Source organism: Stegodyphus dumicola, chromosome 5 (genome assembly GCF_044657685.1).
Source record: "Stegodyphus dumicola isolate Sdum_Otavi_A_Nest chromosome 5, ASM4465768v1".
In the NCBI taxonomy this organism is placed as follows: Eukaryota; Metazoa; Arthropoda; class Arachnida; order Araneae; family Eresidae; genus Stegodyphus; species Stegodyphus dumicola.
In genome coordinates, this window is record NC_140772.1 from 74477505 (window position 1) to 74495482 (window position 17978).

Here is a 17978-nt window from a genome sequence, read left to right on the forward strand (position 1 = left end):
TTCGTTTAGTTCTTGCAACGGTAGTGATTATTTAAAGCACGTTGTTGAAACTTAAAACGTTTGTGATTTATTTCATTTATCAAAACTGTTGCAAAGATCACACCGAGTTTTGAACAAAAAGTGTACATCAAGACATTTTTATATTTCTCCCAGTCCATATTAATTTAAGAATCAGATTTACAATTCTACTAATTGTGAAATTGACTATTCAGTACATACTGAAAACTTTAATTTAATACATTTTTTAAAGTTTTCCTAGCCTATTAACGCAAGCGATTCTTAAATTCAAGAGAGAATCGGTTAACTGAATCAATTCGCATAACAATGTATAGCCCGAATGTCAGACGAGCTGAATTTTAAAATTTTATCTTAATTTCTCTAATAAAATTATTGGGCCTAAAAATGTGGATAAATAGTAAAAGCAGTTATAATATATAACGCGTTTTTTATTCAAATTTTGCTTTTTCACGAAAACTAATTTTGATACTACGTATTTTGCTCATATGAAACTCACGAAAAACAAATAAAGCGCAGAAGCTTAGCATCCACTTTCGAGATTGAGCTTTTGATGTGAGAATCGTTTAATTTTATTGAATATTAACTGAATAAAATTCGAGTTCAAATTTAGGGTTAGAAAGAATTTCTTAGAAAGAAGAATCTTCATTAGAAAGAATTTCTAACTGCAGAACAGAACTTTGAGTCTACCACGCTCATAGAAAGATGCACCAGGAAGCGTTTAACAAGTATTTCTGATTATCAAAATTTAGTAAACCTAATTATGGACGTTGATGTTGATATTTCTTTCCCCTTACTTAAATCCTCTTCATTTGATCCCTGGAAATTGGTGAACTAATGAATTAATTACTAATCGCATAAGGATTTAATTTAAATGCAGAGTATAAATTACCTATAAAGAGTACCAGTATCCACTTTTACCCTTTTCGTACAGACTGTATTGAGTAGAAATATTAATTCATAATATAAAAGTGGATTCCTGAACGTACTAGTGAAAATTTGAGCAGCAGAAATTTTCTCTCGTTTGTAATCTTTCTGCATCAAATTAATTGCTATCTAAAAACGAAAGAGTGTATTTTTGGGTTAATCGAAACATATAATTTAAAATATTACATTAAAGAAGGAAATAAAGAGCAGGGGGTTTAATTACTTGTTTTTCACTTAATTTAAATATCAGGACGCATTTCGAACAAAATTTGAACAGATTCTGATATCACATTGCTTCAAATGTCTTTTGTTTTCAAAGAACTCATACGCTTCAAGATATGTTTTCTGATAATGAAACTAATACTTTATCAATCATTAAATTACATTCTACATTAATTTACAAAGAAACTGTAATTAGCATGTAGTTAATTTACTTGATAATATAAAAATCCAGCTACTATCAAATAAAGTATAATTATTTAAGCATGATTTTCATTGTTAAAATATTTATTTTAGAGCAGGGCAAATATTAGTCGCTAGATAATATATTCATTGCAAACCATAATGTTAAGATTTGTTTTCTAAAAGATACCAATATTAAAGTAAAGTACATGACATTTCTAGTATCATATCTTGCAAGGAAAATTGTTTCTTTTCCCTGTGTTAATCGTTATTCGTTTGGTTTCCAGAATTTACTTGATGCCAGATGAAAGACGTTATTTGCAGTCCAGACCAAAAAAGAAGACATGCAATCCTAAATTCGATGAAACATTTCTCTTTCAGGTGATTATTTATACATACTTCACTTAAAGATTTATAATAATAATTTAAGTTTTCTAAGCATATGAGTGAACATCATTCAAAGTAACTATTACTCCATAAAAATTTAAGTAACAAATTTGAAAAGCTTCAGGAATACTTGTAAAACAAATGGTTGATTTAAAAAGTATTGTTACAGGCTACAGAATGAGATTAGTCGATAAATCTTGCTGTGAGCTACTACTTATCCGTTACTAATCAATTTTGCGGCTATGCGCCGATGATCGTAAAAGATGGATGATCCAAAAATGTCTGCGTAATGTTTCAGTCAATGCAAGGGTTCCGTAAACAAAATGAGAACTTTTCGTAGTTTATAAATAAAAGATGTACAATGCATCCTTTAAAATAAAGTTTAATGAAAATAACAATAATTTATGTAAATTATTTACTGACTCAAACCCTTTATTACTTGTTTTTCTTTGAACGAGAATGAGACAGCTATTTTCACATTCCTCCAAACAATATGATGAATATTGTACAATATTATGGCTTCATTACATATGAAGTGAATTTATTCACTCATATAGTCTAATAGATTTTTAATGCATTTTATAGTTTCTCCTTAGCTGTCCTTGGTATTTCATTTTTTCTGCGCTCCAAGTCCTAGCTTCTTTTACGTCATCGCATTAAGATCAATCCTTTCATCAGACCGAGATTGCTTTGATTTGATTAAATCCTATATTTGTCGATCTTGCCTTTCTGTATCCACACTTCTGTTTTGTTGAAGAATATTTTAACTTTGAATAGCACAAATAATTTCGGTGAATATTGATGCTGTTGTCTCTTCATCGAATAATAACAGACAGTATGGGGAAGATTAGCCGCCTTCACAAGACTAGAACCTAGCCGCCTTCCCAAGACTAGAACCACCGTTCAGGCTCGACAGGGACTGTAAGGATACTGTCAAGTCTGATTTCAAGCTGTGTGATCGCTAGATGTTTTTTAGAATTATTAGGTATCAGAGTATTCAATGCTGTATGGCTTTTGCCAGGTCGGAAGTTGTGGTACTGGTGTATTGTCTCTTCATCAATAGAATCTTCGTCCTTTGTTATATCGAAGATCAGCCTTTCCACCCGCGATTTACAGCTAAACATTCGATTTCATTTTCTGTCTTAGCAGCGGTATTCACTGTTATCGAAAAACTTTGAAATTCTTCAAAAAATTTGTAAGGTTCTCTTCTTTAAGTACTAGTATGAAGAGTTTTGTATAGAAAAAAAAAGGAAATTGCATGACATAAGTGAATATTGCATTGGGTATGATTATATGGCTATATTCTCCCATTAATACACATATATTCTCAAAAGAAGACATGAGAAATATCATGATTTCAGTTTCAAGTAAACCTTTCTGTAAAAAAAACCATAACGTAAAAATAAATAAAAAAATAAATAAAAATTCTGTAATTTTACTTCTAAAGTTGCTGATATTCTGTAACTGAGTGATCAAATAAATAATGAAGTATAGTTTAGCTACTAAAATATATAAAAATTATCCCTCTTAAGTGTAAATAAGGAGCTTGTGAGGAATCATTTCACTCTTTACATGTTCAAAGCCTTCAACATATATAAGACTTTATCCTTTGAGACAATATAATAATGAATAGATTTTCTGTAAACTTGACTTCTGCAAACTATTATTTCTGGAAAGCAATTGTATTCAAACTAATTTTTTTCTTTAAAATTGCCTTATAGGGAAGCGGAATTTTCTCATATGAAAAAATCTGATGTTGACACCACATAACGTCCTTATACAGTCTATGACATTTTTTGCTACCTTCAATGAAACTTATTTCCTCAAATTATTGGGACTTAAATAATCGATCCCTCAAGGCAAGTTGAAAATGACATCAAAAATCACAAATTAGTTAAATATCTCGGTCAATTTTTATTGTACGGGAGTCAAACTTCTTATATTTTTATTTTTCAATAACAAGTATAAAACTCTCCCAATTATAAGTATAGGAACCGGGAGACCGCATTAAAAGTTAGATTGCATTGTGTGCTCATTAATGTTATTATTATTAGTATTTGACATTGCCGAAACATGAATGTTTTCGTCAAATCCTTGCAATTGAAATTGTATGACTACGATTAACAATTGCAAAAATATAGGCCGTGGAAGAACTTTTAAGCTGGTAATAGGGGTGGGTGGGAGGATATATATATATATACTTTTGCTATTGCCGATTGCAGTGAAAACGAGAGCTGCACAATTACATATTATGTCAGTCCTATATATAAAATACAGCGTTTTAAGGGTAATCCTTTTTGAGTTAAACGACATACATATTTACGTACGTTCTGACGTCCCAGAAATATCCATTTTGAATCCATTTTATAATCCATAATATGGTTTGGAATAAAGAGGCCTTTATTCTGTCCATACGTACAGACGTCACTCAGCAAGTAGTCAAAATGGATATTTCTGAAATCGAAATTTTTCGCGACTGCAATACTTCCTTTGCTTAGCCACAAGGAAGTAACAATAAATAATTTAATATTCCCTAAGCAAAGTGCGGGAAGCAATACTTACGGTAATATTTGACAAAATAAATTTAAGGGATTTATTGGAAAAAATAATGCAAATTTAGCAATAAAATAATAAAATAATAAAGAATTATAGAACTAATATTACTCAAATTTGATTCAGGTATAAGTGTTATGTCCACAAGCTGGTTTGAATGATACCATTTAAATCAAAATATTTTTTTGACATCGAAGTTTTAAACTCGATTAAACTGCTTGCTTTTCTGGATATTATTATTTTTTCATGACAGTTTTTTCATCCAAAAGGATCTAATTTAATGTATTCCGTTTAGAAGTTAAATTAATATAAAACTTTTTCAAACTATAACATATGCACATACTATTAACTCCATTTAATTTTAAACCTGAAATTATTTGCATTGATTATTAGTCCAAAGGGATTTGAATCCCGAAGGACTATTAAGTTTCGTTTTGGCATTTTGCGTCGGACGGATAAATGTCGGTTCACTTTTCAAACTGTTGCCATAAAATGTTAGAGTCCTGCATTATATTTGAAGAAATTAAATAATGAAAATCTGAGTAAATGTATGTATATTTCTCACATTGTCATAAAATAACGGTACATAGAGTCATCGAATTTTGAATAACGTAATCCTCCAACGAATATGAGCATGTGGAAGACCAAATTTGAAATTTGAAATTTGTTTTATGATCGATTTCCTATTTTTTAAAGCTTTGACGAATTTTTGATTAACAAACTCAAGGATTTCAAAGTGAGCAATGGCAACGTTGTGCAGAAAAAACACTTTTATCTCCAGCGCGTGAGTCTCTGTATCGGAAATTCTAAAGATATGCTCGTTTTAAAACTATTTTGCGATATTGCTGTTGCACTGGATCTTATGGTTTAAGTGCGAGGAACATGATATTTAATAAAGAAAGGTAACACACAAAATGTTAAAAAACGCCCCTTTGGACGTAATTTAAAATCTGAAACATTTCAGATTTTTTTTTTTTATATTTTGAATTTTTATGTTTTTATTCGTTTTACCAAGTGTTTCGAAGGCGTGTAGGGAAACTCCTGGTGGATATGATATTCGAGTTTTCGGTTTTATATGAATTTTGGTATCTTAAATGAAAATTTAATAGATTTTTTTTTAGTTTATAAGAAAGAAGAGTATATGGGAAAGATTAAAAGAATTTTTTCTTTTGCGCGTAATTCTCGAAAGTCAAATTTTACACTATTGCCATAATTAATCAATGAATTACTTTGATTCTTTCTTATGTAGCTTCCAAGTCGTTCTATGTCAGAAAGAACTCTGAAGTTCACAGTTTTTGACAACGACAGAGGTAAGCACCATAACCCAATCGGGCACGTCCTGATTCCGCTTGAGGAGTTCTTTGAATCTGAGCAGAATGATAAAGTGCAGTGGAGAGATTTGGAAAAAAAAGAGACTCAGGTAATAATATCCTGCTTAAGTATTCAAGAATTAATTCAAAATAATGAATATATCGATATGAAATTCTTTCACCTCAAATATGCTTTGGAAATAAACATTGAAAATGGTAACTGCCGAAATCCACTTCTTAGAAAGGATTTATTAAAACCAATAGAAATGTTTTCTCTTCGGTGAAAAGTTACAAGCCATAGATTTTCATTTTAATTAGTATTCTGGTTAATTATTCAATTGCAGCAGATGATTAAAGATAATGCTTGTCACAATGTAAATTGGTCTTCGAAAGCAAAATATCTAGTATTCTACTAAGGCAAAGATTTATTTAAATCAGCGTCTTTCAGTCTGTCTACAGTTGCATAGTATTTGACAACGCAACTCCATAACTTAAGCTCATTTCTATTAAAATTTACTTGTAATTAGTACATTTGTTGTTGCTTCCAAATCAAAGGCTTTATCTATAAATAAATTGCTAAATAGTGGAATTAATAAAAAAGCAATGGAATAATGATGTTAATAGACATTCCATGCAAATTAATATTCGATATTAATATTCGATATTTGAAAAATGCGGGAAAGAAAAGAAAATTTTCTAAGATTATATTAGCAAGTGACTTTGCAAAAATTAAACGCTACAGTTAGCAGTAGCAGCTGAACAACGGTAAGCAGTAATAGCTGTACACTAAGCAGTAGCAGCAGTAAGCAGTAGTAGCTAAAAACTATATAAAAACTATATTTTCTTCCTATTTTCCGCATGCCTTCACCACCAGGATTTGGCGGCTGTATACCCTAATCCCCTGTCGCTTTTTAATAGGTATAATAAGGTATGTTCTCCATCCTTTCCGCATGCCTTCGTGGTGTAATTGGAAGCATAACCGACGCGTATTCGAGAGGTCCAGGGTTCGAGTCCCGGCAAGGGCATTGCACATTTTTTACTCCTTCTGCTTCAAAAAAAAAACCTAATGATTGTACAACTACAATAAGCAGTAGTAGCTGAAACTAAACATTACAGCAAAGAGTAGTAGATGAATAGCATAAGCAGTAGTAGTTTGAAAACTAAATGCTACAATAAACAACAGTAGATAAAAAAAACAGTAAACAGTAGTAGTTGAGTAGCAGAAGCAGTAGTAGCTGAAAACTAAACACTAGAGTAAACAGTAGTAGATGAAAACTAAGCACTACAGTAAGCAGTAGTAGCTAAATACGATTCCAGATAGATCTGTATTTTAGTTGAACCACTCAATGCAGTATATTTATTAAAGCATAACGGTTGTTATTTAATTATTAACAGACAAAAAATTTTAAGCACAAATTCATTACATATAGTAAATGCGATGAACCTCTTTGAAATATTGCCCACCCGTAACAGAATGATAAAATCGCTAAACACTAGTAATTCGGCCCGAATTCAAGTACCCAAAATATTTTGTTAAATTTAATTCACTAACATTTACAGGTTTTCCTCCAAAATAAATTTCACTTAATTATAAATTAAATGTACGATTCATTCATGATTTTTTTCATTCAATTCGTTAAAATTACATTCATATCCCGAAGACTGAGAAATTCGAATGACATCCGCGTTATTTTAATATCAATGTAAGTTCTTCTCCGTTTCTTAAATTTCGAAAGTTTTTCCTGTTTAAAATAAATTGACTCTCTGTCTGTTTACTCTCATTTTAATCATAAAAATTTTCTTGAAAATTCATGTGGAATAGTTCTAATTCTTGAAAAGCTCATCGCTTTGGGATAGTCATTGAGCTATGCACAGCTGAAAAGCATTCTTTTGCATTAATGAAAAGGCAATGCTTCCTATATCTCGCATTTTTCCGACGCGAAACTCGAGCTGGAATTTCACCTCTGGTCCCTTTTAATCTTTTCATTGTTCGAAAAATTATCTATTCGCACGAATTCGAAATCTGCAGCTGAGAAATATTTGCATTATGCGATCCTTTCCGGCAGCATCTGCTTTCATTCAAATTCCTTTCTTGCTTACGCACTGTTGTAAATAATTCTATTAAAGTTATATAAAGAAAAACAATCTTTATTATGCTAATCTGTATTGATATAATTTTAAATAACATTTTAATTTCCCAGTTCATTTCAGAAAGTTGATCAATTATTATTTACCTTACATTAGATTATTTGATTTATAAAATAGTTAATGCCCTTTTGCTTTTGTTGTATTTTAGTTTTTTTAGTTTTTAATAGGTGTGAAATCCTTTTGTAACTTACTTAAAAAAGAAATTAATTCTTAATATAAACAAACTGCAGATTTTTCTGCTTAATCTATTTGCAAATGGATGGCTTTATTGGCACAGATACAGCAGCTATTACTGAATGCATCACTTTCGAATTATGAGCGAGATATATGTTATCAGTATTAATATTCTGCTGGAAATTATTTTTTTGAGCATAAGTTATTTTAATTCTACAGAAAGTACGTATTCCAAATCTGCTACTATATCTAATAAGAATTAATTTTAAAAATGCATCTCTGCATTTATAGCGCTTAAGGAATAAAATTATTTAGCTAATTCTTTTCAAATATTTTATTTTTGCGAAATAAAAAAACTTCTACTTATTTCTTAAGCGTTTACGTGTATTTCTTTGTGTAAATGTAATTATTTAGAATGCAGTCACGCATTAGCTTTTTAGGTGCAGGAAAAATATGAAAAATTAACTGTGCTTTTTCCGGGATTCCGATTACAGATCTTCCAGTTGCCAGATGTATATGTCAGTTGTCCACTTACACCATGAGAGCACGCACAAGGGAATGCAATAATTATTTACAAGAGATCGCTTTTTCTTTTACTTTAAAAATGTTTAAAACTGGCATTAAATACGATGAGACCAGAAACAAAAATGTGACTTCCAGAAGGATATAAGATAGGACGTTTAAAAATTTATCGGTGATAAACGGAATAACGGTGATATATGATTTTAGGATTTTTTGTTAATTTTTTTGAAATTATACTGTAAGCAACCAAGATTCAAGCTAAATTTTGAAATTGGTACCACTCACTAGGAACAATCAAACTGATTTACACATTCAGATATCAAGACCGGCAGTAGAGTTCGAAAATTTCGATTAAGAATCCAATCGATTGATTTAGTTTCGAAGACATAGCTTAAGTGAAGTTAGCGTTTTAGCTAAATAATATGACCAGACGCTCACTTCATAATTTTTTGTGAAAATTCCAAATAATAAAGAATTCTTTAAAATTTCAAATAATAATGCATTAGTAATTGGCTTCAAAATAATTTTTAACATTTTGTTTCTTGCCAAAGTATTAATGTTTCTAAAACTACCTTGCCTTCCTTCCCTTAAAAATTACTAAATTTATCTGAAAGTGAAAAAAAAAAACTTTAAAATATATTTTGTTTTATTGCTGCATAAAATAAATTAGAATGTCCTCTTTCCAAAAGAATACTGCATTGCTAAATTTAATTTTAATATTCGCTATTATGCAAGCAAAATTTACCAGTCAATACATATATAAAGCATAAATACATGGTATATTTTTCAACTAATGTAGCATGATTTTGTTGTACAAATTTTCTTGAAAGAGATCAATGACATCATCTGACAATTATTCCACGATCATCTATTATTGGTAAGAAAATTTTGGCTCTGTTAATTACGGCTAGCCCTCATTTAACATATAAAAGAGGTGATTCAGCTGACGCTGACTGAGAGAGGGAAATTATATGTAACCCTCCTTCTTTAAATCGCTAAGGTGGTGACAATTATTGGTAGATTTCACTAACTTTTAAGTTTGAATTAAATCCCATTACATATTTTTGGCTCATGTCACAGTATTCTTTCATAAAAGGCAGTTGAAAATTTTGTGGTACTGGAAATCATTCAAAAAATGACTTTAATCTGAACTACAGCTATATAATCTTATCATTCACGTTGTATTACTGAGGAATCAGTTCTGGCTGATTCATGCAATAATTTAGTTACTAGCCGTATCGTTTGTATGTGCTTTTAAGTTAGAGATAGTTTAGTTGACCAGGTGTTTTTTTTCTTTGCCGTTTGAAACGTCGTGTGTAATTAACTGATATCTTAGTTTCTAGGACCAATAATCTCGTCTTGTAATACTTTTTAATATGACAATTGTTTTAAAAATTTCAGTTTTAATCTAGCAAAAGCAGCTAAATAAATTTAAATTTTATTTTAATAGAGTTCTTGTTTTGTATTGACAGATAAATAGTGTTAAGGACGATAACTCAACAGGTTAAGATAATTCCGTGTGTGTTAACCTTTAAGTTAAATATCCAATTAAATCAATTTCGAACCACAGAAGTTATAGGGGAGAAAGCAGTTGGAAACAATGGATTAATTCTCTCTGAATTAGAAAGAAGTCAACTTATTTAAACACCTGATACCCTATTCTTCTTTACTGCAAAAGCATGACAGAAATATTAGTTAATCGATGTTCACCATTGACTAAAAGCGTTTTCTCTTTAGCAACATTTGTCGATCACAGCTAAAGTTATTATCAGATAAACCTCCTAAAAATATCATAAAGCAAGAACTTCTCTCTCGATTAGTTTATTCTCCGTGTTTCTTCGAATTCTTATGCAGTTCGATAGGCAATGTTAGACTTTGGTCAAACTGCCATTGCATCTGTATATAATACAGAGAACTCACAGTTAAATTACCCCTATAGAAATCAACATTAATTAAATATAAGCATTTCCAATCCGAAGTAATATGTATCATCGCACAGCTTTAAAAAATAGTTCACACGTGAAGAAATGTCATTAGGATGTTATGTCTAATGTAACATTTTTTGACATCTCGCCAATGAATTGCTACATTCTACGTTCACTCGATAATCGTATATGCAACAGTGCTTAATTAATCATCAAACTCTCGACAGAAAGATGCAAGAAGTTTAAATCAAAATCTGAAAATGAATACCATTGTCATTTGTATAACTCTAAAATGTCGGCGAGAGGCTATAGGATGCAATGGAAGCTATTTCGATGAACAAAATCTCTTTTTAGACATAGCTCTGTTTCAATCTACAATGCAAATATTAAAGAAGTTTTCAGATCCCTTAATACTGATAAATATTTTCTTCTATATATTTAGAATTTGACTCCCAACAATTTTATGTTAGAAATATTAAACATTCTAGAGTCATGAAACTCGTTATAATTTGAGAGTATTGCAGTTGTTTAGAAGCATAAAAGTGTTGAAAAAGTAAATCCTTTGATTGTCAATAATGACTTGGGTTAGAATGTAAACTAACGTAAACTCAGTCTCAAGAAAGACCATAATATCTCTCTCTTTTCTGATGATAGCGGTCCCACAAGTGGTATTAGATTAAACTAAGCAAACACAAAAGCGAGAGGCTTTTGTCTATCTCGAGTATTTACGCATCGGTTCCTTTAAATCTGCCTAAGTGGTATTCAAACAATGAATAAATATTTATACAACTTTTATTTGTCGTAGAAACTCAGTTTCTATCAACACAGCATCCTGAAATACTATAAATAAAGCTTCTGATTTCTACGGTTTCTCTAAACATAAACACAAGGTAATACTGTTTTTTCTTTACACACAAACAGATGATATAATTACCCCCCCACACACACACACTGTACTAATTTATCAGTACCTCTTTTTTTGGGGGGATTCTGTTGCTTAATTGTAATAACGTTTCTTGATTTTCCATTAAATTTTTTGAGAAGTAATTCTACATAATGTTGTTGCTATCAGTGCGTATTTTTCTTTCGTTTATAACTTATAGCTCTTTCTAAGATTTGATGTTTTTTTGACGGAGTTATCGCTTCACTTACATCCTAACTTCGTGAACAGTTGTTACATCCACTGTGAGACTCCAGATGAATTCATCTCTCAGGAATATGCTTCAGTACTTTCTGAAGATATCTTTCATTTACTTAAATTATCTTTGAAATCTACTGCATTCTACTGTAACAGTTTATGTATTCTTAGTAGTTATTGGATCATCCAAACTTTTCAGAATAACCACTTATACGTGCGTATGGAAATTTTTGGCAAAACGTTCCTTGTTTCCTCTGCCGTTCCATTTTGAAAAACGTAATCGTATTTCATTATTTCTCCAAATCTAAAACTTCCAAAAGTTTTTTTTTAATTTTGTGAGCGCTCACAACAGTAACATACTACTTCTTACCTTTAAAACCAAGACTGAATGCAAACTTTCATTGTTGGATATCTTAGTTTGAAGTTTTTTTCCGTAGTAGCATTTCCTTGTTTGTGTACAAGAGTTGCATATGCCACAAAATGCCTAAAATAGTCAACCACATCATCCTGCTTTTCAAAAGGTTTGATTGTTAAGATCTTGGTCTCTACCGTAACTTTGAAATGCAATTTTCCTTCATTCTTTGCCACTAAACAAGAAATAGTGAGCTCCCAGAGAGCTTTCTGAATTTATTAAACAAGCCATTGAGAAAAAAATCTCCAAATGTTTTTAGATTCAACTAATCTGTCTCAGTTCGGCCAACTCCAGTTTGGGGTAACGAGAACTTTTGCCATACAAATCTCTGAATCTAATTCGTACATTTTAAAAAACATCGGCATCAGTACTATTGACGAGTCCATCAGTCTTTCGCAATTTTTCCCAGTTTCCAGTGAAGAGATTCTCCATGCTACTCCGAGTTTAGACCATGGCAAACAGGACACAAGTCAAGCAAAATGTTTTTTGACAGTTCATAAGGATGCGTATAGATATGCGTATTAGGCAGATAGTCTTTGCCTGCTTTACCATATCCAAATAACTTAAACTAACTTACCTATAAGAATGTGTAACAAGGTTTGAGGAAAGATGGCTGATTTTTCCAGCTTCTGCACAAGTTTTAAAATTTACGCTTTCTCCATACTCGAATTCAGTCCAAGTTTTACACAGTAAATTTATTATTACACAGATGATGGGTGATTTTTACCCCCTAAATTTTTTAAAATTTCTAAAATACTAAATAATAGCCACTGTTTAAACTCTTTCTTAATATTCTAGTGCCACCTTCTTAGTTTATAGCTTAGTTTATAGCAGACAAATATTGTGATATAAATATTTTTCCACCATCTCAGTACAGCAAACTTTTATAATTCAGAAAGTAAGTAATCACGCTAATTTTGTTTTCAGTTTTTGTTATGCATATATATGGAATTTAATCTCTGGGTATCTTGTTTAGTTTCCAAAAACGAAATCTAAAATCCTCTAGCTCATTCAGAAGTAATTCGAATGCACATTTATTTAATAATGTATTTTTGATAATTACATTTTCATTTATAATAATTACTTGAAATAGTAGTGCCATTGCTGATTCAAAAAGTTAAATTACAGTAGAACGTTATTTTACTGCTATTTGTTGAAATGATATTCAGAACATATAGTTAGAAGAAATTTTTAGGAAGAGGAAACATTATTTTTGTATCCTATACTGCAAAAGCTATGCCGCTATTTAATACTATATGCGCAGTATTGTTAAAAGGTAGAGGGAAAATTTATTTCTTTAAATACATACGTTACTAAGTTTAAAAAATTTAATGAAACTGTTTCAACTGTAAGAGGCTTATTTAAATACAAAATATAAGTTTTTATATGGCCAGTGTACTGCAAAAGTTCCAGTTAGTTAACATATTTTGACATCCATCATTTTTTGACTACTATAAAATCGTTCCATACTATTCCGTGCAGAATTCGAAAGTCTATTTATTAGAAATTTATTGCTTCATGGAATTCATTAGAAATTTATTGCTTCAAGTCTATTTATTAGAAATTTATTGCTTTATGTTCATTAATTAACAATTTCATAGGGTCAACTAAAATTTAATAATGAGCGTTGTTTTACCCAATATAAAATCATTAATTTTTTAACTTCTTTGTGTTTTTCAATGCATTCTACTCAATCTCGGATCAAAACGCCTAGAAAATAGGTCCTGCAAAGTGATATAAATCAGTAAATTTATTCAAGAATATCTCCACAATTTCAATCGTCAATATTTGAAGAAATAAACTGTCTAGCCACAGGTTTTGACACCTTACTTCGAACATTAAAGTCCAGAATATTATTTCTAAAATGCTACCTAAGTCTGCTTAAGTACTTTAAAATAAGCATTGTAACAGACCTATTTAAGTGTAATTGAACTATTTTATTCACGCCATGAACTCATGAACTGTAACCGAACTATTTTATTTAAAACGCCATCTCGTGGCGATATAAAAAAAACGTCAGTCGACCTCCAGCCGCCATGATGATAGTTTACTATGTTATGTTATTCAAATGTTTGATGTTCCATTTCGTTTATGTTTCATTTTTATATATATTTCTTTTGTTTGTAACCGTTCCTGTGTGCTCTGTTAATAAATCCTTTTAAAGCTAGCTGGCATTAGTGTCTATTGAGGAACGGCTACATCACATTGGCGCCCAACTAAATTTGAATCCAAAATGGCGCAACAAAATGTTTAGAATTTCCGTTTGGCTTTAACAAGCTCTTACTCCCGAATTTAACTTTTAGTTGCTGGAGATCGGCTCAGTTTCTTTTCAGGTGTGGACTACTGGTCAAATATTCTGGAAACCAATTCTGGAATTAAAATTGTCATACCGTGCTGCTAGCACATCGAATCATCAACTGGACAATTTCAACGGAAAAGATAAGTTTCGTTTACATTATCGTTTAATCTGAGTTTAAAGTTCTTTTAAACTGATTATTTATTATAAGCTGCTTCTTAAAGCAAATGTAAATTCTTTACTGAAATCTCATTTATTGATACTACATAAGAGTATTAAAGGAAAGCAAACAGCTTTCTGTTAACCAAACGTTATTTCTTGAATTGTAATTTGTTATTTTAAAATGTTAATTCGCATAGTAAATTAAGTTGTGAATAATATTGTTTCACTGAATACATGTTTTGATGTTAAAGTTTGAATATATTCATGGACGTTGTTCATTAGAATTTATTAGTTTCGCTTCTGCATACAGCAGCAGATGTTTCCCCCCCCCGCGGAAATGTTTAGACTAGCGATGATTTATGATGTGTTTACGTCAAATCTTTTATTATTTTTATTTCCTTTGAGTGCTGTTGTTCCTTATTAAATGTTTTATTCTACATAAAATAAAATATTGTACTTGTTGATTTATCTTTCGACGAACATTTTGAGAAAATGATTATAATATACTACTTCAGGTAAATATAATTGTTTTCAATTTAAAATATAATATAATTGTTTTCAATTGTCTTAAAAATATTTCTTGAAGCGAAAGAAAATAATTATGAATAAAATCGAATGACTATTTAAATAAAGTAAAAGAGTTACTAAGTGTGTGTTGCTTAATCAGCTTAATATTTTGTTAAGATTAAGATTTCGAAGAATTCAGCTTAAATATAAAAGCTTATGGTAAGACATTTATGTATGTTTTGTATGTTTTGGTAACTAGTAAACAATTTTTGAGCAATTTATTATATGTTATTTTCTTGATACAAGTTGAATTTATGAGGGCATTTTATGATATTTTTACGACTTCGAAATAATAAACTTTGTGAGTATTATTGTTTACATTTATAAATACTGTTTAATAGTGGTATATAAATGTACGAGTAACATTGTTTACATTCATACATGCTGTTTAATAGGGGTATATACATTTTACTTAAAGGTATAATTATTAATTCTAAAATACTGTATTGTGAATAAAATCGAAATAACAACAAATTCAACTTCATCTTTTCCCTCCCCCCTGACCTCTCATATAATTATGGCTTACCTTGCCAAAGCACGAAAAGAGGATTTAAAAACTCTCGCTGCAGAACTGGGTTTCACTGTAAACGACACTATGCGAGTAATAGATCTTAAAGATCTTATTGTCAATTCTGACACTTATGATGAGGCTTTTACCAGGAATCTTCTGGCAACTTTAATCGAAACTAGACAACAAAAACAACGTGAAAGCAACGATCTGGAGACACGTCAAAGAAAAGAACAAGAACTTTTATTAGAATTGGAACGTTTAAAATTAAACCTGGCAGCTGCTAGCTCAAACCCTAACTATGCCGCCTTTGCTTCAAATGCAGCTATTGGAACAAATATTCAACACCTAATCCCTAAATTTACAGAAACTTCTGACATTGCAACCTACCTGCAAATTTTTGAAAGACAATGTGAGAAAGTTAATATAAAACAAATAGATTACATCACTCATCTCCTACCTCTTCTGCCTATAGACATTTCGCAAATTATTTTAAGAGAACCAAAAGACAAATTAGAAGATTATTCTTACATCAAGAAGATTCTGCTACAAAGATTCAAATTAAATGCTGAATCATTTCGAATTAAACTTACTACACACCAAAAACACTCTGGGTCTTTATAAGGAAAGATTTTACTTACGAATTAAACAATTATCTGGAAGAGTGGCTCCATAGTCTCGATGTTACAGACTTTGAATCACTCAAAGACTTGGTCCTGACGGATCAGCTTAAAAGAAGAGTCAGTAGTGACGTTAAGGAGCATTTTATTGATACTTGGGGAAAAATAAAGAGTTCATCTGAATTAGTACAGAAATTGGATGATTATGAAGCTGTACGTGTTAAAAATACGAACTATAAAACTGAACTTCCTGGCAGGCGGAACTATTCTTACAAATCGACTAATCCATCCAAACACAAAGTGGAAAATCGAACAAGTGACATACAGGGAACTCATAAAACCTTTTCAAATCGTGTTCAGCAACAAACAGAGGAAAAGCGACCTCCTTTAACATGCTATGGGTGCGGAAAAACTGGTTTTATGAAGTCTAAATGTCCAGACTGTAACCCCCCGAAGACTTCAAATTCATCAAATTTTGGCACTATCCAAATCCGATCCTGTTTATCTTCCACTCGGACTGCTGTATTTCCAATTAGTATTGGTGGTGTTTCCGGTACAGCTTTCGCCGACACTGGTGCTAGTCACTCAATTGCAAGTGAATCCCTCTATCATATTCTGCAAAAACAAGATGCAGTATTTGAAAAGACAACACTAGAGATGTCTTTCGCTGATGGTTTGGTATCTGAAAAAGAGGTACTTCGCACCGAACAAATCATTCTTCTCGAAGGCAGAGAGTTCAAAACTCCGCTCCTTGTGTTGCCTGATGCCAAAAATAACTCGACTCTGTTAGGAATTGACTTTCTTCAAAAAGCTAAAATTGTTTTAAATCTTGCTGAAAATAAGTGGAACTTTTCTGATGAACCTCGAAGAAAATATAGCTTCGTGAAACCTCATCAATCCCAAGTACTGGAAGAAACCCCAGTTGTTGTAAACAACTGCCGACTACGAGAAAATGAAGGACAGCAATTAACTACAGCCCAACGGCTTGCAACTGATGCATTGCTTAACAAATATCACACTGTCTTCAAAGTAGGGGGAGAAGCCACTAATCAAAAGCCATCTGGTTTACTTCAAACTCCAGTCTATGCTCAACGTTTTGAAACCTTGTCAATTGATCTTTTCGGTCCCCTTCCTGAAACACCGTCTGGTGAAAAATGGATTTTTATTGTGCAGGACTGTGCTAAGAAGTGGACAGAACTATTTGCTTTAAAGGAAGCCACGGCCAGAGAATGTGCCACTATTCTTTTGGAGGAAGTTGCCCTTCGATTTGGGTTACCCAGGAAAATAATAAGTGATAATGGTACCCAGTTTACTAGTGCTGTTATGCAACAACTATGCTATATCTTGAACATTGATCAAAGTCTTACTCCTTTCTATCATCCACAATCTAACCCAGTTGAAAGGAAGAATAGAGATCTGAAACCACGTTTAGCAATACTTGTTGGTAACGACCATCAGTCATGGAAGGATAAACTGCCAGTAATAAGGTTTGCTTTGAATACAGTCAGATTCAACTGGACATTCTGCTGCTTTTCTTCAATTTGCACGAGAGTTACGAACCTTAGATGATGTAAAGCATGATATAAAAGCCGTAATTGAGAACGATAATTTTGTTCCCGAAATTACTCCATATTTGAAACGTTTTGCAAGAAATGTACAACAGGTACGAGAAAGAGTCAAATTGCATCAAGATAAACAGAAACGCTATGCTGACAGAAAACGAAGAGAAACACCGAAATTCGTTCCTGGAGATAAAGTTTGGGTCACCCTCCACCCAATCAGCAAAGGTCCACTGAAGAAAACTGCTAAATTCATGCCCAAGAGAGATGGTCCTTATGTGATAGTGACTACAAGATCTCCAACCACTTATGATATTGCCGATCCTCATGAACCAGACAAAATTCTCGACAAG

The 17978-nt window shown here is 31.5% G+C and overlaps 1 protein-coding gene across 1 annotated transcript in view; it reads left to right on the forward strand.

Moving 5' to 3' along the window:
- LOC118192370 (synaptotagmin-15-like) overlaps window positions 1-17978 on the forward strand; it is a 150558-nt gene that overhangs the window by 80887 nt on the left and 51693 nt on the right. Inside the window, exons 5-6 of the mRNA XM_035363317.2 lie at window positions 1632-1725; window positions 5534-5704. Of these exons, the coding sequence (XP_035219208.1) occupies window positions 1632-1725; window positions 5534-5704 (265 nt within the window). The remainder of the gene's footprint in view (window positions 1-1631; window positions 1726-5533; window positions 5705-17978) is intronic.